Source organism: Gekko japonicus, unplaced genomic scaffold (genome assembly GCF_001447785.1).
Source record: "Gekko japonicus isolate JY-2015 unplaced genomic scaffold, Gekko_japonicus_V1.1 scaffold267, whole genome shotgun sequence".
NCBI lineage: Eukaryota > Metazoa > Chordata > Lepidosauria > Squamata > Gekkonidae > Gekko > Gekko japonicus.
This window is the reverse complement of record NW_015160217.1, coordinates 561,175-585,814: the sequence shown is the minus strand read 5'-3', so window position 1 is coordinate 585,814 and position 24,640 is coordinate 561,175. Positions and strand designations below refer to the sequence as shown.

Below are 24,640 nucleotides of genomic sequence, written 5' to 3'. Positions count from 1 at the left end.
AGGCTGCAGGTGCCAACCTCCTGGTGGGGCCTGGAGACCACCCCACTGGGAACTCAGCGGGAGGCCCTGGATGGGGGTGCCGAAGTTCGCCTCTCCCCGCCAAAAGCCAGCGCCGACCCCCGAGGCTCCCCTCCGCGTTCCTCCACATCCTTCCCGCCTGCCCGGACCCTCTCCAGTGACCCATGGCCTGCGGGGAAAGGCGCCGGCAGAGTGGGCACATGAAGAGAGGAGCCCGCGCCGGGGCCGCTCTTGCCGCCACCTGCCGGGGGAGCCAAGGCTGCCGGAGCTGCTGCAGGAGCCACCAGGCAGGAGGTAAGCGCGCCCTGCAGAAAGAAAGCACCGCGGCCTCAAGTTTGCGCACTGGGGGGGAGGATTGTGTGAATGATTCTTGGTGGAAGCGGTGGAGAGATCGCAGCCTCCGAGGGCCAAGCAATGGCAGCATTTTGCCTCCCCCCTCCCCGGGGGCAGCCTGCCATTTGCATGGGCCCTGGAGGGGACTGCCATTGCTCGAGTTTCCCAGAGGGTAGCTGGCGGTGGAACTCCATGTTCTGGGAATGATTCACACAATCCTCCCCCCCCCAGTGCACAAACTTGAGGCCGTGGCGCTTTCTTTCTGCCGGCGCCTGAGCCAGCCAGTCAGCCCACGCACCTCGGCCACCCCGGGACCACGCTCTGCAGGCGCCTTTCCCCACTGGCCATGGTTCGCTGGAGAGGGTCCGGGCAGGCGGGAAGGACATGGAGGGACACGGAGGGGAGCCTTGGGGATCGGCGCTGGCTTTTGGCAGGGGGAGGCGAACTTTGGCGCCCCCATCCAGGGCCTCTCGCTCTAGGCGAGTGCCTAGTTAGCCTGGCGGGAGAGCCAGCCCTGGCTTCATATAGTTTCCCAGTAACTGAGAGGAGGATAATTGGGTGATAGTTCTGTGGGTCCTGCCTTTTCCCTTTGTTCTTGAAAAACCAGTACCACCAGAGCTTTCTTCCAGATAGAAGAAAAATACCAGAATAATTTATCATTGAGAAAAGACGGGTCATAGAGAACAGAAGGGGCAAAACTTCTGCCCAGCATTTTGGGTTTGATTGTAATACATTTATTGGTACTCCATACAATAATTACGCTATGTTACATACCTGGGTTACTGGATTGTACTCAGGGATGACATATTCTGTGCGCCCATCATAAGTGATAGTAACATTTGTGGCTGAGGTGGCTGCGAGTCCCCAGATATGAAGATGGCCAAACTGCAGAGGGACTGAGTCATCTAAGTAATTGTTGTGATCCACATAGACATTCAGTGCATTCTGGGGGGAAAGACCAGAAGAATAATGGGATTCAATAGGAACTGAGATTGGCTAACTTGCTGCCCAAAGTAATTGACCTCCCTTTGCCAGTTCATTAGCAGTTGGAAGTGGTATGTACACTAGGGATGATTTCAGATGTTCCATTCCCTCTTTTTTTGTCCCCAGAGCTGGCGTTTTGATTTTAATTTTTCCTTTGTGCAAATCAACCCTGTGATTCTTTATTTTTGTACTATTTTCTGTGACTTGTGCTGAATCTTTTTTACATTATATGGATGCATTTTTGCAACTTTATTTGTGCATAAAGAAATCAGCACTGTACACTGTATATTCATTATATTAATGGCACAGATGGTACATGCGTCTACAGTACAAGCAAATCTGCAAAATCAACAGCAAAAAGTGTAGAACCAAACCTGATTGCAAAAATCTAATAAATATATGCACAGATATAATATAATTAATATAATATATAGCCATGCCCAACGTGGAGTGGTCAAGGGGCCCATCACAAGAGGTAAAGGGACTGGTACCTCCATGATTCCTTTAATTCAAGAATTGAGATCACCATAAACTATGGGCATTCAAGGAAATGCATGTATAGAACATATACATAGAAGTGTATAGAACATATACATAGAAGTGTAGGCAAAAGCAGGTTCTGGATTGCATAGGGACATGCCTATGAATTTGTGTGGGTTTATGTATAAATTCCAATGAACCCACATAGGTTCAAGGGTGGGGAGGAGGCAGAGCTTGCTTGCTGCTGTGATCCTGCTCCCCTTCCTTCCCAATGTGCACTCGGTGTATGTGCCTCAAATATCTTAAAAGGGTGTGTATTTGAGATGATTTTGCAAAGAAAAGTATCCATATCAGCTTCCAAATATTCACCAACAAGATATCCATAGCTATAAAGTAATGGTCATCTTATTTTACATTTATTTAAAGTGAAAAAAGAAAACGACAATGATAAATACATACTAGAGATACTTGCAATGTTGCATAGTAGTATTTGCCCTCTTCATAGGTATCTGGAAAAATAAAGAAGAGACAGAGACAACGTATTTTCATTATAGAACAGTAAGCTATGAGCTAGGTCAACAGTACAGGAAGTGTGATCCTGTGGCAACGTGTCATGGAAAGGGAGAAGGGAAGGCCAAGGAGGAGACAATTTACCTTCCTGTTGCATCCTGCTCCCCTAAATACCTAGATTCTTGGACACAGCTCTTGGGGCAGCCACAGCTTTGGTTGTCCTGCTCTAGTACAGAGGCTGCAGCAGCTATTTCTAGGCTCCACATTGGCTGGGGTGCGAGGGTGGGGATTGGGCTGAAGAATGTGTAGAGAGAACTTGCTCCTGCCTTTTGGCCCTGAAGCCACCACAGGGTTTTCCCATTGGCTTATAGAATGAGCATAGGGTTGCTAGCTCTGGGTTGGGAAATTCCTGGAGATTTGGATGTAGCGTCTCGGAAGGGCAGGGTTTGGGGAAGGAAGGGAGCTCATCAGGGATACGATGCAGCTCAGAGTCAGAGTTCACCATCCAAAGCTGCCATTTTCTCCAGTTGAACTGATTTCTGTAGTCTGGAGATCAACTGTAATTCTGGAGGTTGGCAATCCTCGGTGAGCATGGGAAGATGACATCCATAATGTTTAAATCCTGTGACTGCAATGAGGCTGGAGGAGGCAGGAGACGGCATGTTCCTACCCACTTTGGGCTCTAATTCCAGTCATCCGTGTCCCCTGTAGGGGCAGGCTTTTGTTATATAAGAAAGGATCCTATAGGGGCTTCTTCCTTCCTTTGCTCATCCGTCTTCCTCCCTTTTTTATATCTCCCTCAAGCATCGTTCCATTCCATTTCCCCCCATCTCTCTCTCATCCCCTTTGCTCGACGAACTTCTTTCATTGTTTCCTCTCACTTCCGGAGCCACACCCATAGTTTACTGCTTTCCCATCACCTCCTTGCACAGTTCTGGAAACTCAGAGTCCTCCTCTTACACAGTCCGTGCCATGAGGATTTCCCATCAAATGAACCCATGAAGCTTCCTTATACTGAATCAGACCATCAGTCTGTCAAGGTCAGTACGGTGTTTTCAGACCAGCAGCAGCTCTCCAGGGCCTCAGGCTGAGGTCTTTCATGTCACCTACTGCCTGGTCCTTTTAACTGGAAGTGCCAAGGGTTGAACTTGGGACCTTATTTATGCACACAAAGTAGATACGCTGCCACTGAGCCACAGTCCTTCCCCTCACACATACACATCTGTGCTTTGAATTCTCTTCTGGGAACTGAATTCCCAGGAACCCTGTGAGGCAAATAGTGCCTGCCAGAGCCATTTCAGGTCAGGAAAATAATGCAGAGGGGGAAAGGCTTAAACATCCTCTTCCCACATGCTGAGGAGGCCGAATTTGGCCCCAGCACACAGGAACTGAGTTTACAGAGGGAAAATCGCAATGCGTGCCTGATTGAATGTCCTCATGGCAGATTCAAACACAATCTGAGGATGGCATAACATGCACTTAGGACCACAGTGCTGTCTTTCCAGGAAAGGGGATATATATACTTTACACTATCTGTAACAATATGCTCAAGGTAGTTTATAAAATTCTGTTAAGAAAACAATACACACAAAACAATAAGAGCACACAAGAAAGCATTTTGAAAATAAACTGGTAGTTTAGCACATTGGCCTCATCAATTCCTCCTCCTTGAGGAACTGGAGGAGGGAAATTGAGGATCAATTCATCTTTCCTCTGGAAACATAAGGCTGATATCAGAGGTCATTTCGGGAGGGAACGCGGGGGAACACAGTTCCCCCGGGTGAGGTGCAGGGGGGCAGGGCACACAACGAAGCCCCGCCCCCTTCTTCTGGCAGCCCCCTGCTTCCAGCCTCATTCTGTTGCAGAAGGAGGAAGAAGCAGGAGGGTAAGTTGGCGTCCTCCCCCTCTGCCTGGCCGAGGCCACTCCACGTGGCCTCCGCAAGGACTCCCAGCCCCATCCAGGAGCTTCCCCGAGGTAGCTGTGTTAGTCTGTTGCTGCAAAATAGTCCAAGAGTTCAAATAGCACCTTTAAGACTAACCTTTAAGACTAAGACTAACTGAGGGGGGGGGGTAGCCTTATGACACACTTCTGGTGATGGCAGGGGGGGTGGCATATGCTAATGAGTTATGCTAATGAGTTCCCCTAGCTCTTTTTCTACGAAACGACCCCTGGCTGATATCCTCTCGATGACATAAAACTTCCTGTTTGGTGGGAGGAAATGGAGTCTGGGAACCAACCAGCCCCTTACTATAATCCTCCTCTTCTAGCCCCCAGGCTCCTTGCTTGCCTCCTATGTAATTCTCACCTATCAGCTAGAACCTGCCTCTGCTCATTGTTCTTTGCTATTTAGAGTTCCATGGCAGCATGAGAACAGAGCACAACTGTGCAGAATTGGAAAGCTGTACAGTTGTAACGGGAAGAGCAGCACGGAACTTCTAGAGAAACCAGTAACAAATAGAGTGATACATGTGAGCACTATAAAAAAACCCACAGAAGGCATAATGATCGAGCAGCATGCTCTTGATCCCTTAACCATAGAGAGGAGATCAGGAACATTACATCTGCACCAGGCCATAGAAAGATGTAGCCTTTTCATTCAGTTTTGTTTCTTGGTCTTTCTGTCCGCTCCTAATGTGCACCACAGGAATGTGAACTTCCCTTACAAAACTGGTTTGACATTGAGTATCACCACAGGGGCTAGCAAAGTAGGTTGACAAATGAGGAAAGCATGGACAAGGTGAATAGAGTACTGGGTTTGGACTGGGGATGCTTGGGTCCCAAAACTCTGTTCTGCCATGAAGCCTGCTTGATGACTTTGGGTCAGTGCCTCCCTTGACTCACAGTGCCATCCTAAGCAGTATTATACCCCTTGATAGCCATTTGCTTCAACTGACTTAGAAGGGTGCAACTCTGCTTAGGATGGCAACTCTCATCTTGGGAGGATAAAATGGGATAACGCCGTTATAAAATATTTTGAGGGAGGATTGCATGTACATATGATGAGTAACGGGGAAAGATTTTGGTCTCATTTTGTCTAGAAGGACACTTACCAATGCCAACTCCATCATCCCAGAAGAGCTGACCTTGAGCATTCCCCTGGTCATCCAAAGCAACAGTTAGCCCCATGGGATTCAATCGGCTGGAAGAAAAAGTAAAACTTTAGAAAGAGGTACCGACTTCATTGTTGTTTTCTATTACCAAAGAGGGAGAAAGAACATCAACATGTCAAAGACTTTCCCTGCAAGACACCTGATATATGATTTTAATCTTGGGGCTGAACCCTACTGGCATAAATACTTGTTCAACACAGAAGGCTGCAAGGATGATTCACACATGGACTGTAAGGACCATGGCCAGGTCTTTGAGACCTACAATCCTACTACTTGAATTTATGGAACAGAAACAGATTTGATGATTCAAGGCACAAGGTGCTTAGAAAACTGAAATGAAAGGGCCTTGCTCAAAGAATCATTTAAAACAGCACATTCTTAGGTTGAGCTTGTCACATTGTAACAACCCCAAATTATGGTTGGATCCCATTCCAACAGACATTCAGCTAACAGTGGAGTTTTCCAGCAACATTTTTTGTGCACTTTGACTAACCCCCATTGGCATTATTTTTTGGGGAAGGCCCACGCTCCCTTTCTTGTACAGCACTGGCAGGCAATGAACACCCAGTGTGGCATTTCAAGAAAGATGTCCCTATTCCATTATGGAGATCATTGTGCCCACAGGCAGGCTTCCATATGTCTGTCAGTGGATCAGGTTAGTGTTCATTCTATCCTATTTCATTGATCAATACTCAAGAACCAATTAGTTGGTAGCCTGAGAGGTGATGAGTGCTGATAGGTTGAAGGGGTCTTGGCCAGAAAGTATAAATCCAGATACAGCCTAGTTAAAGAAAGACAGCTGAAGAAACTGAGATTAAAATATTCCATATTTCACAAGGTGGCCTTCAGAAACTTAGAAAGCCCCCATTTTTCACAGCGGCTGATAACACAGCAGAGAATCCCTAGTACTTGGCAATATGGAAAACGGCTCACAGCTGCAAAAGCTCTTGTCAGGCCCCGATCACATGGGAGGATTTTCCCCATGAAATGGCTGGATTGAGGGTGGATTAAACCAGCGCGATCAGATGCCAACAACTGGCAAGCGTCGCGGACCTGCCCCCAACCCGTCCCTTCCGGCCGAAAACGTGGTTTAAAAAGGTACCAGCAAACAAGCAGTATCTTCAGGAAAATGTACAGTGCGGGTGGGCGTCTGATCAGGGACGCGCTGGTAGGCCGTAGCATCCAGCGCCCGTTCGCATCCTATGCATGCGCACAAATGCGGTGCGTCGTTGTTGCCTCTCGTGGTGTGATTGGCTGCCGGAGGATGGAGGACGGAGCCGCGGGGGAACATGAGATCACGATAGCGTGCTTCAGTTTGTTGCGGCTCTAAAAAGCCACACTTCCCCCGTGGCTTTTCTTGCTGGTGTGACTGGGACCTCAGTTTCAAAATCAGGTTTCCCCCCTTTGCCTGTGTTCCTTTCTGTTCCTTTTCAACCACCAAAATAACACTAAAATGCTTATGCAAAACCTGAACCATGAGGATTTAAATGGAAGGCATTTGCTGGACACTACTACACAGCTGCGACAGGGAAACTGAGTAACTTAAAAAAAAACACCTTTGGATGCCATCCTCTAAAAGTCACAAGAGATGTCCCCACCCTAATTTAGAAAAGTGTGGGGTTTTTTTTAAAAAAAAGTATAGCTGCAGAATAAATACACTTGAGGAAAAAGAATGGTGTGTAAGGCAGGCACAGAATCCGAAGTCAAGCCTAAAGACTTACTGCTCGGAAAATCTGCAGTAAGATTGTGTGTGCATAATGGGCCTTAGTTTCATTTCTCAAAGATATGTCTGGCCAGAAACTGAAAGAGAGATTACTTGGCAGTCCCTCATAAGCTAGTTTGATCTCCTTGGAGAAACTGAAGTTTACAAATGTCACAGCTAAATAAAATTGGAACAGGTGGATAGGTTTACAAACGGATGTGCTGATTCACCTTGGTATATACAGTTTATGTGCATCAAAAAGCACAACAGATGAGGCAAGTAGATTATTCTATGAGAAGTTTTACATACCTGTATGCGGTGGTAGTTTCCGGCTCTTGCCAAGGGATGATGTAACCACCCCTAATATGGAGATTGATATAGTCCAAAGGTGCTGGAAATACTTTGAACAGTTTTCTGACTCCAATGTATTCTCCCTGGAAAAAATATTAGCAAAACTTTAAAATGATAGCCCTGCTTTGCGCACTTACTCTCCAGCGCTTCTCACGCAGTAGTAGAAAAAAGACCAGAATTCAGCCTCTTACACTTATTTTACAGACTGAGAATCCCTGCTCTTGATTTAATTTGGAAATCATAAGATATGTGTATGATAGCCACATGTCAATAAATTATACAAGCAAAGTCTTGAATTTGCAAGACTCCAGAATCTGGATAGATGGCTATTTGAAGCATTATTGGTGAGAACAATTATATGTACCGCTCTTTCGTGCAAACTACTCTTCTAGCCCAGCAAATTGAAGCAATTTAAAACCCTATTGATTTCAATAGAAGAGTTAAGTACATACTTAACAGCCTTCCTTTGAAAGAAACGAGACTTGCACGGCAACCCTATACAGAAATATTCCCATCTAAACCAATTGAAATAATTGTGTTTAGGCTGGAATAAGTCAGCACAGGACTGCACTATTGGAGATATACTACCTCCTAAGCCCGTTGTCAAACCCTGGCTGCTAATTCTCCTTTTCAAAGTGGGATAGAGCAGCTCAATTTCCAGCAGAAAAAGATGGGCCTCTCTTCCATCTCCCCTCATTAATTGCCTTGCCCCAGCCTGTGTTTACAATAAGGCATGGGTCTGGAATTATATTGATTCACCTGATCCATTTATGCCACACCTTTCTCCTCAGTGGAGACCCAAAGTCACTTACATCATTCTCCTCTCCTCCATTTTATCCTCACAACAACCCTGTGAGATAGGTTAGGCTGAGAGAGTGTGAGTGGCCGAAGGTCACCCAGCAAGCATCCATGGCACAAGTAGGGATTCTAATTTGGGTCTTCCAGATACTGTTCGACACTCTTAACCACTACACCACACTTTGATGCTGGAAATCTAAGCTGTCTATGCCCCATTTAGCCTCTGAAAGTGCAATAGGTGGGGGGGTTTTCCCCTGGGTATATGAAGCCTGTGAATTTATCTGCAAAAGTCAGCCTATGTCTGGGGGGAAAAAATTAGAATGACACACATTTGAGTAAGATACACAATGCCATCCTATACAGATTTGCTCCAGCCTAAATCCACCGATGTCAATGGAGTATCTCTGCAAAGGATTATGCTCTAAATCTCGTATCTAACCTGCAAGCAGCAACTTTGATTTGAATTTCTCTTCTGATTAAGAGGTATTTTTAAATGGCTTACCGTATGATAATTATACCATCTTGCACCGGGAATGTAAGCATTCACTGACCTAGCACCCTAGAATGTAAAGAAATTAAGAGCATCATGAAAATATTCTGGGTATGTTGCTTCATTAATATATTACCCCTTAAATGCTGTAATGATAAGAATGCTTACATCATCCAATACAGGGCTTATCAATAGTGCTGGGCCCCACATAAATTGTTTGTAGATATCCCAGGTTTCTCTTTCATACACAAACCTTGAAGAAACATTGTGAAACAAGGGTTATTTCATCATTCAAACTCAGTTTCAATATGTGATAAACCAAGTCCTGTTCTAAAATTTCACTGCCTTTTGTTGTTATTTACAAGATCAGAAATACAAATGATTCCACGAGACACCTGGTGGATGATTTATGGGCCCCAGCACTCCAAGTGCATGAAATTCTGGAAGCCATGTATTATTTAACATATTCATCTTTACAAATCCCAAGAAATGTAAAGAAGAAATGTTACCTGATTTGCCAAAATGCGTCTCAGACAGATTAAGATTCCAGTCCTCAATCAGGCCTTCTGGTGCCATTTTAGTACAAGTACAAAGTACTGAGTTCAGATCCCCTTATCCATGAATATCTGGTAACTGAACCAGTTACCATTTCTCTATGTAGCTTACCTCACAGGACATAGACACATGAAGCTATCTTATGCCAAGGCAAACCATTGTTTTTTCAAGGTTATTGTCTACTCTGAAATATGGCCGTTCTCCTGAGACTCAGCTAGTGGGCTCTCATACTACTTACTATCTGATCTTTTTTTTCTTTCTTTAAAAACAACAACAACACTGAGAAGTCAGTGACTGAATCTGGTACCTCCCAAATCCAAAGCAAAGACTCTTCTACTGAGCCACAACCATAGTGGCCCAGATGAGAAACAAACTGCAACACATTTTGAACATGGAGATCAGCTTAAAAATAATAATAATAATGGCCAGCCTCCGTTCAATCTGAATTTTGATTGTCATTTATTTTGTTTACTTTCCCTCCCTATTAGAGTTTCAAAGGAAGATACTGAGTACTTATTCATGAGACAGTTTGCCTCATAACCGAACCCATGTCTAACCCCATAACAATCTGCCCATTGGTATCTCTTTCTCCTCTATAGTTTTTCTAGGTGTAAAAGCTCAAGTGTTTGGAAGTTTGAAGATGCTATGCACTGCACTGTAAACAGCCTGGTTGTAAATACAAAAGACTTTTGCTCAGAGTTAAAAGGAGGAAAAATATCAGCTCAATTTTTTCTTTGTAAAAATAGTCATTTGCATCCATCTGCAAGGTGAATGCTAAATCACTGCTCACTTTTCTCACAGACGGGGAAGCACCCCTGCTGTGGTGCTCGCTGTTTGCATCCAGCTGTTTATTGCCTTTTATTAATTATCTGTGTGAAGTTCTTTTTGTTTTCTCCATAGCTGTCTTGGTGCAAACTGGGCTGAGATTTCTATAAGATACTGGTGTGGTGGTGGTGGGACTTAGAGAAGGCGGTTTCCAACCAGTGGGCCAGACCTCTGTAGCCCAGAGGTGGAATTCTCTTGAATAAATTAGGCCCCCACAGATAATGAGGTCACCACTATCAATCTGCCCTAAGCCAAAATAGTAATATGTGCCACACGCATAAAAACAGGAACTGGAATGATGTGCAGGGCTGGTTTCTCTGTGGTCTAATCGCCCTGGTGTGTTAATTTTATTTATTTACTTCATTTGTATCCTGCCGTTTCCCCCAGTGGAGATTCAGCCTGGCTTACATCATTCTCCTGTTCTCCGTTTTATCCTCACAACAACCCTGTGAGGTAGGTTAGGCTGAGAGTGTGTGTGACTGGCCTAAGACCATCCAGCAAGCTTCCAGGGCAGAGCAAGGACTGGAGTCTGAGTCTTCCAGATCCTACTCTGACACTCTAATGGCACATACATATGTAAGCATCAGCATATGTAAACAGATCAGCCAAAATCATAATGCCCCTATATAAATCAATGGTGCGACCTCATTTGGAATACTGTGTGCAGTTCTAGTCACCACACTTTATAGCTTTGGAAAAAGTGCAGAAAAGGGCAACTCGAACGATAAAAGGGTTGGAACACTTTCCCTATGAGGAAAGGTTAACGCGCTTGGGGCTTTTTAGCTTGGAGAAAGGACGACGTGATTGAGGTTTATAAGATTATGCATGAGAAAGAGCAGGTAGAGAAAGAGGTACTTTTCTCCCTTTCTCACAATACAAGAACTCGTGGGCACTCCATGAAATTGCTGAGCGGTCGGGTTAGAACGGATAAAAGGAAGTACTTCTTCACCAAAGAGTGATTAACACATGGAATCACTGCCACAGGAGGGGGTGGCGGCTACAAGCATGGACGGCTTCAAAAGGGAATTAGCGTCGGACTTAACACATATGGAGCAGAGGTTCATCAGTGGCTATTAGCCACAAGGTATAGATAGGGACTCTGGGGCAAGTGATGCTCTGTCTTCTTGGTGCTTGGGGGGGTCAACAGTGGGAGGGCTTCTAATGTCCTGGCCCCACTGGTGGACCTTCTGATGGCACCTGGTATTTCTGGCCACTGTGTGATACAGAGTGTTGGGCTGGATGGGCCTTTGGCCTGATCCAACATTGGTATCTCTTATGTTCTTATGTTCTTAAGCATGCACATATTAGCACAGGGTGGGATCCAGCCAGCTTTTTATTCCCAATTCCCTTCCTTACTACTGCCCCCGTCCCATATGACTTTTCTGTGCAGGTCCTGTGTTCTGGTGGCCCCCTTCCTTCCTTCCTTTTCTACCAGATGAAAAGCTGGTTTGATCCAGCCCCAAAGTTGGATGTATCTAATCATTCTATCAAAATAAAATTTAACAATAATCAACTAAAGTATAATAACTGTTTCTGTTATTTGTTTTCCCAGTCTAACACTAAATTTTAACTATTGAGACACAAGCACAAATCAAAGATTACACCAGATCCCCAAAGTACCGGTGTCGAGGATAGCTGAGCCCAGCCTTTAAAATAACTTGGGAAACGCTGAACTTGTGCAAAATGTGGCACTGAATTCCACCTCTGCCACGGTTTCTATGGTGTGTTCCAGAGTCCTTCCTAACTGTTCCAGGAGCTGTTTACGAGAATGGAAGTGTCGGCCAGCTCTGCAGAGCAAGGCTACTTCTCGTAGCCCCAAAGGGCAGAAAGGCGGGATATCGGTTTTGTAAGTAAGTAAGTAAGTAAGTAAGTAAGTAAGTAAGTAAATAAATAGTAAACACGCCTCCACTGTGCCCCTTTCCCACATTCTGAATGCGTCCAGGTAACACTTCAGATATTCTGAAAGGGAAGTAGGATCTGATGATCACCTGATGAGTGGGATCTGTCATTTGTTCTTGCAGTGCTAGCACCTGCCATGCTCCCTTGCGCTGCCCCAGCTTCTGCTTAGCGGCATCCCTTTCTAATCCCAGTGTGGGAAGTGTTGGATCGAAGATCAACTGGGGACTCCATAGGGTTTTGCTGGCTCAGTGTTTGGAGTATGCTTTTGAGCTGACTCTCCATATTTAGAGGGAAGAGGCTGGTGATTATGGGCAGGAAAAGACGTATTATACAGGTTCCTTTTGCATCACCAGATTTTGGATGGCATGAGATGCCACACTATTCTGCATCCTATTAGCAGGATAGAATCTCATGGTATTGCTTCTATTCTCTGGTAACGTGCATCCCAGAGAATATCCCCTTTCAATACTTACTCATGCAGCAAAGGACGTGCAACGGTGCTGCCTTTCACATGGGCAAGATGCATTAATGTGTAGAGATAGGGTAGCAGTCTGTATCGTATGCTGAACACATCCCTAGATATGTTTATGAATTTTTCGTCAAAGGATACAGGATCTTGTTTCTGCAAACGAAAGGAGAGTTGATTTCTATTAGAGAACAACTCCTCCTCCTTCATAAGAAAATTTATGTGGGCATGCAACAGAAGAAAACATTGCATCATGGAATTTAAGAGAATTCAGAATGAACGAATAGATGCTGATCCAGCAGAAAGGGACAAACACGATGATTATGTTTTGGAGATCTCATATAAAGCTGGCTGCCATCGAAAAAGAAAGCCTAAATAAATCCGGGGAGCTGATCTAGTGGAAGTCTCTAGAAACCCTCCAGTCTATACGATCAGTCTTTGGAGAAGAAGTCAAGGTAACTGAGTTAATTAGACATCCTTTGGCAACAAATTAATACTGACATTATTTCTACTGCAAGCAAGAAAGAAAGAATCAGCTACAGTTGTGTAAACTGTGTGATGTGCATAAAGAAGATTTGCATTAATAGATGCCCACTGTGTTGTGATCTGAAAGTTCAGGACAGAAACAAGGGCAGGGGTATGAACTAATCACCCTTGCAGAAGGCTGACTAAAAGGAAATAATGTTATGTTATGTTTCAAAGAAAGCTGAAATCTGAAAAATAGGGGAGCTGCACCAAAGAAGGCCCACACCAAAGTTAAGAAGAGCTGGAATGGGGCAGGTGTCCCACTATTGGGCATTCACCAACTGTTCATGGACTTGGGTTGTGTATCGGTCAGGAGAAAGCCAAACATGTAAATATTTTAGCTAAATAGATCAACCAATATAATACTGGCAAGTAAGTTTAACAGGTATATCACAAAAATCTGCCTGCAGAATAAATACCTCCAGATGACAGGCAAATAAGCTATGGGATACATTTACAGGAATGGTACATTTACAGGTCAGGTGGACAGGAATACAGTAAAGGGAGATCTGGTGATAGCACCAAATTGTATTAGTAGTAAATTGTAGACATCTCTTCTTTTCAGTGGAGGCTAAGTGAAATAATCCCTTTTCTTTCTCCAAATGTCCACTGGACGGGCTCACTATAGCCAAAATAGTATGTCCTTTGCTAGCATCTTTAATCGTGATGGCTTCTATAAACAGTTACATGGCATTCATATGAGCTCACAATTTACTATGGGATGTGTGGGGGTATTAACTGCCTTTTCATGGAATGCAAATTTGTTGTTTTTTTCTTTTTTGCTATTAAGTCACAGCTGACTTACAGCAACCTCATAGGGTTTTCAAGGCACAAGACATTCAGAGGTGGTTTGCAATTGCCTGCCTCTGCATAGCAACCATGGTATTCCTTGGCGGTCTCCCATCCAAATACTGACCAGGGCTGACCCTGCTTAGATTCTGAGATCTGATGAGACTGGGCTATCCAGGTCAGGGTGCAAATTGGATTATGGGATCAGAAAAGAAATGAGCATCTACTAAAAGCTTCCCAAGGCTTTTTATGAAGTCTGCTATATACTCTGGAGAGGTACAGTACAGTACAGTACAGTACAATGTATTGCCCCAAACTGTTAACGCACCATAGTTCCCATCACATTATGGTTCCTAGAGAAGGTGTAAAATGCTCCAAGCTGCATCCATCGAGCACACATTTCATAAGTTGTGTCATTGAAGAAGCCGCAGATGTCCGCACCACACTACAAGAGCACAAAACCATGAAAGGAGTTAGAATATCGCAAGTCATACTAGATTGCCAGGAAGTGTTTCAAAGAAATTGAGTTAATTCAATAACACAACTTACATAGGAAATTCCAAATATACTGTACTCCATGATACCTATGAAAATGACAAAAGTGGCATTTTTAGAATCATTTAATGTACAATTCATACAGGTAACAAAAATCCATGTTTTTCATGCTTTTATGTCAAACTAGATTTGACAATGGAAGATCTGTGATCCAATCTACCACTCTTTTAGGAGTCATGTAGGGCAGGGGGAAGGACTGGTGGCCATGCTACCAGACAAGGGGAGTTAACCATGAACCCACTCAACCTTCCTCATATAAATCACACACACACACACACACACACACACACACACACACACACACCGAGCTCCTATTTGTAGGAAAACATGCAGTTACCGGACAGGGATGCTAGTCATTCCACATAATACTTATTCTAAATGCAAACTGGTAGATTTCCATTGCATCATTATTATTTTTAAAAAAGGTACACCTCCAGTGAAAATCATTCATGAGAAAGCAGCAGCATCAAGAATTGCCTTCTAGATTGGAAAAGTAATGAAGACTGGAGATGGTAGGTATTTCAATCGGAAATGGAGAGCTAATACCAATGACCACTGTACCATACACATATTCACCTGATAGGTAATCAAACTCTCTTTAATCCTAAGTAGGACAATTAGGAATGCCAACCTCCAAGTGGGACCCGGGAGAGAGACTGTGGCTCACTGGCAGAGCATCTGTTTGGCATGCAGAAGGTCCCATGTTCAATCCCTGGCACCTCCAGTTAAAAGGAACAGGTAGGAGGTGTTGTGAAAGACCTCCGCCTGAGACCCTGGAGAGCCACTGCCAGTCTGATTAGACAACACTGACTTTGATGGACCAAGGGTTTGATTCAGTATAAGGCAGATTCATGTGTTCATGTGATCCCCTGGAATTACAGCTCTTATTCAGACTACAGAGTTTAGTTCACCTGGAAAAAATGGATGCTTTGTGGGGTGGACTCAATGGCATTGTATCCCAATGAGGTTTCCATCCTCCCTGGCTCCATCCTCAAATTTCCAGGAGTTCCCCAATCTAGATTTGGCAACCCTACCCCCCCATCTCCTGCTGGTGGCCGGGGGGATCTGGCAACCCTAAGAACAATACAGATGGCCAAGTTATCTGGAGTGAGACTCACCCCAGACTTTAGTCATCTGCATGTGCTTGAAATGTCATTAACATTTTAAGTAAAGTCACATGTGACAGCCACACGTATTGCAACATTTTAAAGTATTTTTTCTATGTATTCAAAAGATCAGTGAACATTCTAAAATGTGTGTGTGCGTGTGTGTGTATAAAATCATTTGTGAGAACTAACCCCCTAACAGAAAATCATTTGTGAAAACAGAGAACCCTTAAACACATCTGTCTATCATCCATCTATCAACATCATCTATCCAGCATTTTTTTCTGATTGTCCCCTTCTGCAGACACCCAACTCATGCTTTTTATGGGGATCCCCTGTCCCACTTTGGAAACCATTCTAAGCAGGAGAGAGAGGCAAAGACAGCCAATTCTGCTAAAGAAATTACCTTTCTATTCTGGGAGTTCTGCAGGATCCATGCCTGCATTTCCCCAATGATATTCTATTAAGCATCCTATCAAGACAGAGTACATTTGTTTTAGGATGGGTGGGAGAGATGCTAGGAATCCAGTGTTGGAATCCCTTCTAGTTGGAATTTTGCTCTGTCACTAAAGGAAAAGTGTTATCAATTTGACATTCTAATGAGAAAATAATATCAACAGCAGTGGAGAGTCTTCCTACCAATAATGGATTTCTCAAGCTGGTCCCATCGTGCGAAGTTATCACCAAGCCAATGTCCTGCCCATTTCCCACTGGATGGATATGTTGAACGGGTAATAATGATTCCACGTTCTTTTGTGGCATTGCGCATACCACTAATAACAGATACGAAAACAAGCATGTTAGAGGTGGTTTTAAAAAAACAACGATCTTACATGCTACTACATTACCTTTGCATATCAGATTATACTACTTAAACAGTTTACCAAAATTAGAGGATAAAATGACATTTGGCATCATCACACTGTTAAACTGACACCCAGTCAAGTAGCACAAAGTGAGGAAGACTACATTGAGATATCAGTATATTACTGAGATTTGATTCTTAGATTTCTACTTATTGAAGAAAGGGTTCTTAGAGTGCTAGTTATTAAAGAAAGGAGGCAATCATACATTGCCATACTGGTCTGAGTGGAACGTAAAATGTTGAAAATAGCACATTTTATGGTGGCAAACACCTCTTCATTACCTTGAAAACAACAGGCCCTATAAGCCAATTGAGGCAGCAAAACTAAGAGCTGCAGAGATTTTGATACGGATGTAGACAGCTTTGTCTTTCAGTGAAAACCTCATCTAAATTAAGCAGCCTTAGAACTGGCCTGGATGGCCCAGGCTGTCCAGATCTCATCAGATCCTGGGAGATTAGCAGGATCAGCTATGTTTAGTACTTTATTTATTTATTTATAAATTCGGTTTATAGCCCTCCCTCCCCGCAGCACAGGCTCAGGGTGGCTCACAATCAGGCACAAGCCTCACATAAAACAATTAAAAACATTTAAAATCAATCAACAGATTTCGACATTATTAAGTGCTCTCGATGTTCAAATTAAATTACCATAAAGATGGCGTATTAATGCTGTTATATCCGCTCAGTGCCATCTGTTCCGCTTAGCGCTATCGATCTTTCTTCCAGGGCCAGATCATAATGATGGTACAGTAGTGGCAGCTCCTACTCAAACGCCTGGCAGAAGAGCTCCGTCTTGCAGGCCCTGAGGAACTGTGCGAGGTCCCACAGGGCCCGGATCTCCTCCGGGAGCTCGTTCCACCAGGTAGGAGCTGCCACCGAAAAGGCTCTGGCCCTGGTAGCAGCCAGCCTGGCCTCCTTGGGACCTGGCATAGCCAGGAGGTGTTGCATCCCAGACATGTTGGATGGGAGATCACCAAGGAAGTCTGTGGTTGCTTTGCAGAGGCAGGCAGTGGCAAACCACCTCTGAACATCTCTTGCCTTGAAAACCCTATGGAGTTGCCATAAGGTAGCTGCGACTTGATGGCAAGAAAAAGTAGGACTGTGGCTGAAGATGCCAAGATCTAAAGGAGTGTGATGAACTAGGCTTGCATTGACCTATTTGATGTCACTAGCTTCCGTTTTTAAAAGGGATGCTGGCAGCTGATGCAAGGCAAGGAATTTGCTACAAAACCAGAGCAACATCAATCTGCTTGGCCCAGGTCTCCCACAACATGAGATTCAGTACTGTTTAGATTTCGTAATTGCCTTGTCAATCACAAATCACATTTTTAACACAGAGATAATTTTTAAGAAGTCATGCAATGAGAACCAAAAATTAGGACAGAGTTTTATAAACTACACTGTTCATACTTTGTGTAGATGCCAAAGAACAAACTTAAGAATGATAATATGATTGCAATATAGGTTGATATTTATTGGTTGTTCTTAACATTTTATGATGCCAATAAGAAACAGCAGAAAATGTTACTATTTAGTAGGGAATCACCAGGTTTTTAAAATACATCTTATTCTTTAAAAATCTACTGCTGATGTCTATTAGTTAGTAACACTGATTTTAATTTACAGGGCAAGAGAACTTTTTTCCCATGGAGTGAAAATATAACAATCCTATTCCAAGAAGAGGGAAAGTAATTATTAAAGATGGAAGGAAAGATTTGGCATCTGATAATGGATCTCCGGCATAAGACTGGGAACGTGGCATAAATTGGAGATCACATGGCTCAGAGATACAGAACTGTGGGGTTGTGGCCAATGTTCCCTCTAAGCTGTGGAGTCTTGTGAGCATAAATTCCGCTTGGTGAGCTACAGGCATGAAAGTTGTGAGTGAGTGATTTGGCTACTGCATAAGTTAGGTTGCTCTGGAGCCATCCTTCCTGAGCTGAGACAAAAATGTGTGAGCCAGAAGCTAAAAAACTGTGAGCTAGCTCACACTAACTCATCTTAGAGGGAACACTGGTCGTGGCTCATTGACACAGCAAATGCTTTCAACAAGCACTGTTTCCAATGTCTTTATGTGGGTTAAATTAAGGCTTTATTAATTAAAATGGTAGATCTCCATCACAAATTTCAGGCTGGATCCAGACAAAAATTTCCACCAAAAAGGGGAGATGCTGGCCTTCCTGCGGCTAGCCCCCAATTCTCCTCTCATGCTATTCAGAGACATCCTCTGTTCCCCTTGGAGCAGTATTTCAGGAGATCTACCAGCCATTGCAGGAGGAATCTAGAAAAGTTCTGTTCTGCTGACACAAGTGCCTTCTTTCCGCAGAAAATTTAGTCTGTACCCAACCCTTCATCTGTAAAGGGTGGGTTGTAACCAATGCTCCCTCTAAGCTGTGGAGTCTTGTGAGCAAAAATTCTACTTTGTGAGTTACTGGCATTCAAGTTTTGAGCAAGTGATTTGTCGACTGCATAAATTAGTTTGCTCTGGAGCCATCCTTCCTGAGCTAAGAAAAAAATGTGTGAGCCAGAGCCTAAAAAACTATGAGCTAGCTCACACTAACTCAGCTTAGAGGGAACACTGGTTGTAACTAGATATCCCGTTAGGTAGCTGTTTTGGGCAACTCCACCATGGTTCCAAGCTTGGCCACCATCTTCATCGACTTTGTTTATCCAAGCCTGTTCATTAACTGTGCTGAGATGTGTCAAGCCTCATCCCCTTTACCCAATGTGAGGGTTTGGTTGATTCTGCTCAGTGATCAAGGGTATCCCCCCCCCCACAAACCCACACCTCTGTTCCAGCAAATTATGTGCTGTTTTAGGAATGATCCTTAATTTTCAAATGCCCCAGGTGCTTGCCAGTTATCTCTGTCTATATCAACTCACCCCATCCCTAGTTATGACCTAACCAGTCAAACATCAGGCCTAGCGTCTCATGTCAATTATCAGCACTCAGCAGATTAAAAAAAGACACCTATGTGCCCATTCAAGAACACCCCAAAAATTCCAATTTACAGAATACAAGATGATCAAGACATGTAAACAACTTACTAGTAAGTGGGTTCTGCTTGTGACCATCCATACAGGTTATGCACATTATAGTGGCTCACAGGTGTGCCATCAGGAAGCTGCTGTTCAGCGCCCATGCATGTCGTCACCATATCCAGCCCTCTCCCTCGTAATGCCAGATCTAAGAAGATGATAATGTAAAACCATGTTATAAGTTAGACATCCATTGCAGATAATAAATCACGAAAAATGGTAGCTTAAATTTCTTTATGGCTGCTCAGTTCCCGCAGATTGTATCATATCCAGAAAGGTACAAAGCAGACCAGGTTCCTTCAACCAGGGTCCAGCATGAGTCTGAAAAACAATTTAGGGCGCACTTTAGAGCAGGGGCAATGTGGTACTCATGGGCACCATGGCATGTGCCGACACCTTTCCTGGCACCGAAGTGCTTTTAGGAAAAACAGAGCCAGCGGGGCTTTTGCCCAGAAGCAGGGCTTCTGATTGGCTGTGTGTATTTGTAAAAAAATTGCACCATAGCAACAAGGATCTTTAGTGTGTGACTGGAGGCAAGTTATGTATTGCTAGATAAATATTATCTAGCATATTTTAGCTATGTGTAAGCAAGACAATATTTTAAACAATATGTTCCTTTTATGGCACTTTTCAAAAAAGGATGAAAATGCATATTTTTTCCCATAAAGCAGATCTTTTAAAAAAAACTGGATGGGAAATTGTTTAATTCAGTGTTTTTTTTAATTCAGTGAAAGGGGGGGTAGTTCTGATTTTTTTTAAATTACCATTTTATTTTATCAGGACAAATGAGCTTGGTTCAGTGGAGCATGGTGAGGTAAGTAAAGATTTTTAAAAACTTATTCAAAAGTTCAGGGAGGAGAAACAGGGGAGTTGAGGGTACATATTCTTAAATTCATTATAACTGTGAACAAAATATTTAGACAAAATATAAAGTTCTCTATAAAAAGCAAGCAATCTGTGATTCAAGAAAATGAAAGCTTATTGTTAGGTTTGTGCATTTGGGTATTCCAGAGCCAAAATTATACCCTAAAACTTAGTTGTTTCGGGTCAGCTTGGGGATACCTGGAATTACCCCAAACGCTCCCAAAATTCTAGGAGTAATGAAAATGTATTTCCTGGAATTTCACGGATGTTTGGAGAAAGCACAAGAGAGCAGAGGGAATAAGAGAGGAAGACAGCCCCGGGAAATAGTTGTAACTGGAATCTCTGTTCCCAAGGTCTAGTAGATCTGGCTTCCACTGATGGCCCTTTAAATTTTAAGACTGAAATGACTGAACCAGTCCTGGACTTTCCATGCCAGTGTTGTCAGATTTACTTGTTCATATGCCTGCACAGGTCTGTAATAATTGTTATAGTGCAGTCCTATGTGGAGTTACTCCAGCCTAAGTCCAGAAAGGGCTCTTGCCTTCTTTCCCATGCGGTTTTCATGAGCCAAAACAGCTCTGGTGTGTGTTTTCCCCATCTGATTGTCACACATACATTGAATGCTTGCACAAGCAGTCCACTGCCATGACAAAAATAAGAGTCCATCTCTGAGGCCATTTTAACTTGGAGAAACAGTATGGTGGGAGAAAGCAAGATCCACTCCTTCCCCCACATTGTGGTCCCAGTTCAAATCAGACCCCCATGGCACTTCTAAATGGAGTTGCCACTTCTAAATGGAGTTATCACTGAGAACTTGCAGTGACAGTATGGCTGCAAGTCCGTGTGCCAAACTTATGTAAAATATAATGTGTAGTTTGGCCCTTCATGGGTTTATACTAGATTGACTTTGTATAGGGTTGTACTATTAGAAAAGTAACTTTAGATAAATCATGTTGTATGTGGGCTGTTTTTTGTTTGTTTTTTACTTTCTTACCTGGCATATAAGGAGGATGGTTTAAAAGGTGATCTCTGCAGCCACCAATAGCTCCATCAATGAAATTGGATGGTTCATTCATGTCCTATGGTAATTTTTTTGAAGGTCACAAAAGAGAGAAAAAATTGAATGCATTGTAACTGCTCTGGATTGTGAATTTCAGATGATGCTTTTGTACACAATTAGATTTAATAAAAGATATTCTAGTTTGCTCCCCCCCCCGAATATGAATGTACTTCTTATTTATATTTAAATGCCTATGCCACTTTTATGACATAAAAGGCCTCAAAATGGCTTGATTTTAACAACTGAAACACGGTAACAATGCCGTAAAACATCAGTAGCATTTTATAATTAAAAGTTTCCTTAATCATTATACTTAGAAAACAAAACAGCATAGCAGGAATTAATAGCAGTCTAAGTATCTAGAACATCTAACGATATAAGACAGGGTCCAATCTGGTAGATTTCTTTTTGGGAGAAAGTTCTGCAGTGCAGGTCCATCTAACTGAAAACAACAACTCTGAGTGGACAACACAACTACATATGGTAGTGGGACTTGAAACAGGACCATTATGTGGATGTATAGAAAAAACCCTGTTTGCAGGTTTATAACTTAAACACATGCATACTATCTGGGGAGGGGGGAGTGTGAAAAAAACGTACATGGAAAGGGGGAAGATGGAGAAGTGGAGTAAAATCTTGAGAGATTATGTATTTTTGCAAACCTTGTTGAAATCATTATAAGGAGACAGGTAAGCTTCAGGGATGAGGGTGTGGGAGCTCTAGAGAAAAGGAGCTGCAAGGGAGAAAGGAGGGAGGCATGAGAAAGAAGTCGCCTGAGTAATTTAAGAGGAAAATGTGAACAGAACAGAAGTGACAAGACAGCAATTAAGAGGGGGCAAAGTCATGAAAATATTTGAAAAGAACAAATAGCAGCATCTCTGATGTTAATCTTATTTTTACGGAACAGGGGCAATAGATGGCAGAAGACCTTCCCTAAGATATCCTGGACACAGGTCATTTAGGGCATTGACAAGGCAATCCTAAAAAGCACTTTCCTGTCTTGTGTAGGATTCTGAGTAGACCCACTTATGACTACACCTGCAAAGTAGGGATATATTTCCATTTCTCATTGTGCTGTTTGAGCATGAAAATCCTAGTTTGATTTCGCTTTACCTTGTGCAAATTCAGTCTGCATTTTCACACCATTTTGTTTTCTCGCACCAGCTTTTTTTCTAATTAAATGTTTTGCATTTTTCAGCATGTTGATAAATCAGCATTATGCATATATTACAAATGATACATATTATGTGTATACATTGAATCTAAAAAACATATGGCATGCACATACAATAGAAAGACCCCCCCCCCAAATACAGAGATGAGCACTGAACTGAAACCATTAAAAATACAAAGAAATAGAAAAGGAACAAAACAAGGAATATTCTCTCATTTCACCTTTAAAGGTCAAAACCAAGACCTTGAACTCATCCTGAACTGAGAGAAAAGAAAACAATATATGAGGAACAGCTTGAAGACATTCCGAGTGGTAAATCTCTTGAAGATTTCATACAAAGACAGCAAGGGAGTAGAGGAGGGAGAGGAGGAGAGTTGGATTTATACCCTGCCCTTCACTCAGAGTGGTTTACAATCTCCTTCCCTTTCTCTCCCCACTACAGACACCCTGTGAGGTGGGTGGGGCTGAGAGAACTCTGAGAGAGCTGCTCTTGAAAGAACTGCTCTTGAGAGAACAGCTTTGAGAGAACTGTGACTGAACCACGGTCACCCAGCTGGCTTCATGTGGAGGAGTGAGGAATCAAACCCAGTACTCCAGATTAGAGTCTGCTGCCCTTAACCACTACACCAAACTGAGGGGTTGCCAACATGGAGGGGCATCAAGACCTCCCAAATTTACAGCTGATCTCTAGACTACAGAGATCAGTTCCCTTGGAGAAATTGGTTGCTTTGGAAGGTGGGCCCTGTGGCATTATACCTCACTGAGGTCCCTGTCATCCCCAGGCTCTACCCTCCAATCTCAGGAATTTCTCAATCCAGGGTTGTCAGCCCTACTCTCAGACCCAGGTTCAAATCCTTACTCTTCCATCAAACTTGCCACACAACTTTGGGCTAGCAACTCTCTGTCAGCTTGACCTACCTCAACGGTTGTTGTGAGGATAAATCTGAGGAGGGAAGAATGATGTAAACTGCCCTGAGCTCCTAGCAGGGGCATAAAATGTACTGAATTATTATGGCAAGAGGTGTTGAACAGTTTATTAATCAGAGAAAGAAAAACAAGAAAGTGGCTGGTACTTACAGTCCACAGGCCATCAAATTTCAGGGTGTTGTTATAATAGTTCTCTATTTCTCTTTGCCACCATTGTTTTGTGGAATTGCGGAAGAAATCTGGGAAAGCCACATAAGCTCGGTAATGCTGATAAATGACACACAAAGCAAAAAAAAAAAAGTTAAAGGGACAAAAATGAGATTGCTGCTCATTGTACTTCTCTGGATGGACAAACTACTGAAACAAAACACTTGCCTGAAAAAGCTACATCAAAGCAATCTCACCATCATTCATAGACCCATGAAACTTAAAATGTTAGGTTTTGTTTTGTTTTGTTTTTTAAGTCAAAAACATTTATACTGGCATCAACCTCCCCCCCCCCACGAAATGAAGAATAATCAGTGAAAGAGGAATGCAAACATACCTCAATTTGGTAGTCAAAATCTGCATTTTTATCAATCTCTATATTTGGGTAATCTGGCCACACCTAGTAGAGAAGTCAGACACAGATAAGATGTTACTGTAGGATTTTTGAATCTCAAGGTCTGAATTGTTTCTGTATTCTGTATTATTTCTGTATTCAGTTGGACCTACTTCTGCCAATCTGAGAATGGGCCTCAACAGCAGAAACATGCAGAACAAGAGCATCAAATTTACACAAATTTAAATCTCGTGGCCGCAATATCAGTGATACTATAGGCATTTCAAAGTGCTTGTATATGGCTTAGTCAGGCTTTCAACTCCTTATAGGGCAGGAGTAGGGTAATAAAAAAGCCCCTGCTTGCACACTGCCAGCATGGTGTAATGGTTAGACTGTTGAAGTAGGATCTGGGAGTCACACATTCAAATCCCCAATCTCTCATAAAGCTATCTGGGTGCCCTTAGGACAGCCAATCTCTCTTAGCTTCATCTAATTCATAGGGTTGTTATGAGAATCAAATTGGGAAAGAAATATGGATGGCACCCTGAGCTCTTTGGAGGAACAGTACCATATAAATAAATGAATAAATAAATAACTGTTGAATCTGTCACCATTACAGAGCAATAGTGGTTATGCTGGCTGGAGATCCAGGCATCTGATTTGGCCAAAACTT

General features: G+C 43.1%; 1 protein-coding gene across 1 annotated transcript in view; it reads right to left on the bottom strand.

The window, feature by feature from the left end:
• SI (sucrase-isomaltase (alpha-glucosidase)) overlaps nucleotides 1–24,640 on the bottom strand; it is a 183,921-nt gene that overhangs the window by 2,952 nt on the left and 156,329 nt on the right. The window contains exons 56-69 of the mRNA XM_015410796.1: nucleotides 23,971–24,033; nucleotides 23,577–23,693; nucleotides 21,260–21,344; nucleotides 19,411–19,549; nucleotides 16,137–16,270; nucleotides 14,386–14,420; nucleotides 14,165–14,281; nucleotides 12,530–12,678; nucleotides 8,946–9,030; nucleotides 8,790–8,846; nucleotides 7,448–7,572; nucleotides 5,377–5,465; nucleotides 2,275–2,324; nucleotides 1,126–1,296 (exon numbers count right to left, since the gene is read on the bottom strand). Of these exons, the coding sequence (XP_015266282.1) occupies nucleotides 1,126–1,296; nucleotides 2,275–2,324; nucleotides 5,377–5,465; nucleotides 7,448–7,572; nucleotides 8,790–8,846; nucleotides 8,946–9,030; nucleotides 12,530–12,678; nucleotides 14,165–14,281; nucleotides 14,386–14,420; nucleotides 16,137–16,270; nucleotides 19,411–19,549; nucleotides 21,260–21,344; nucleotides 23,577–23,693; nucleotides 23,971–24,033 (1,416 nt within the window). The remainder of the gene's footprint in view (nucleotides 1–1,125; nucleotides 1,297–2,274; nucleotides 2,325–5,376; nucleotides 5,466–7,447; nucleotides 7,573–8,789; nucleotides 8,847–8,945; nucleotides 9,031–12,529; nucleotides 12,679–14,164; nucleotides 14,282–14,385; nucleotides 14,421–16,136; nucleotides 16,271–19,410; nucleotides 19,550–21,259; nucleotides 21,345–23,576; nucleotides 23,694–23,970; nucleotides 24,034–24,640) is intronic.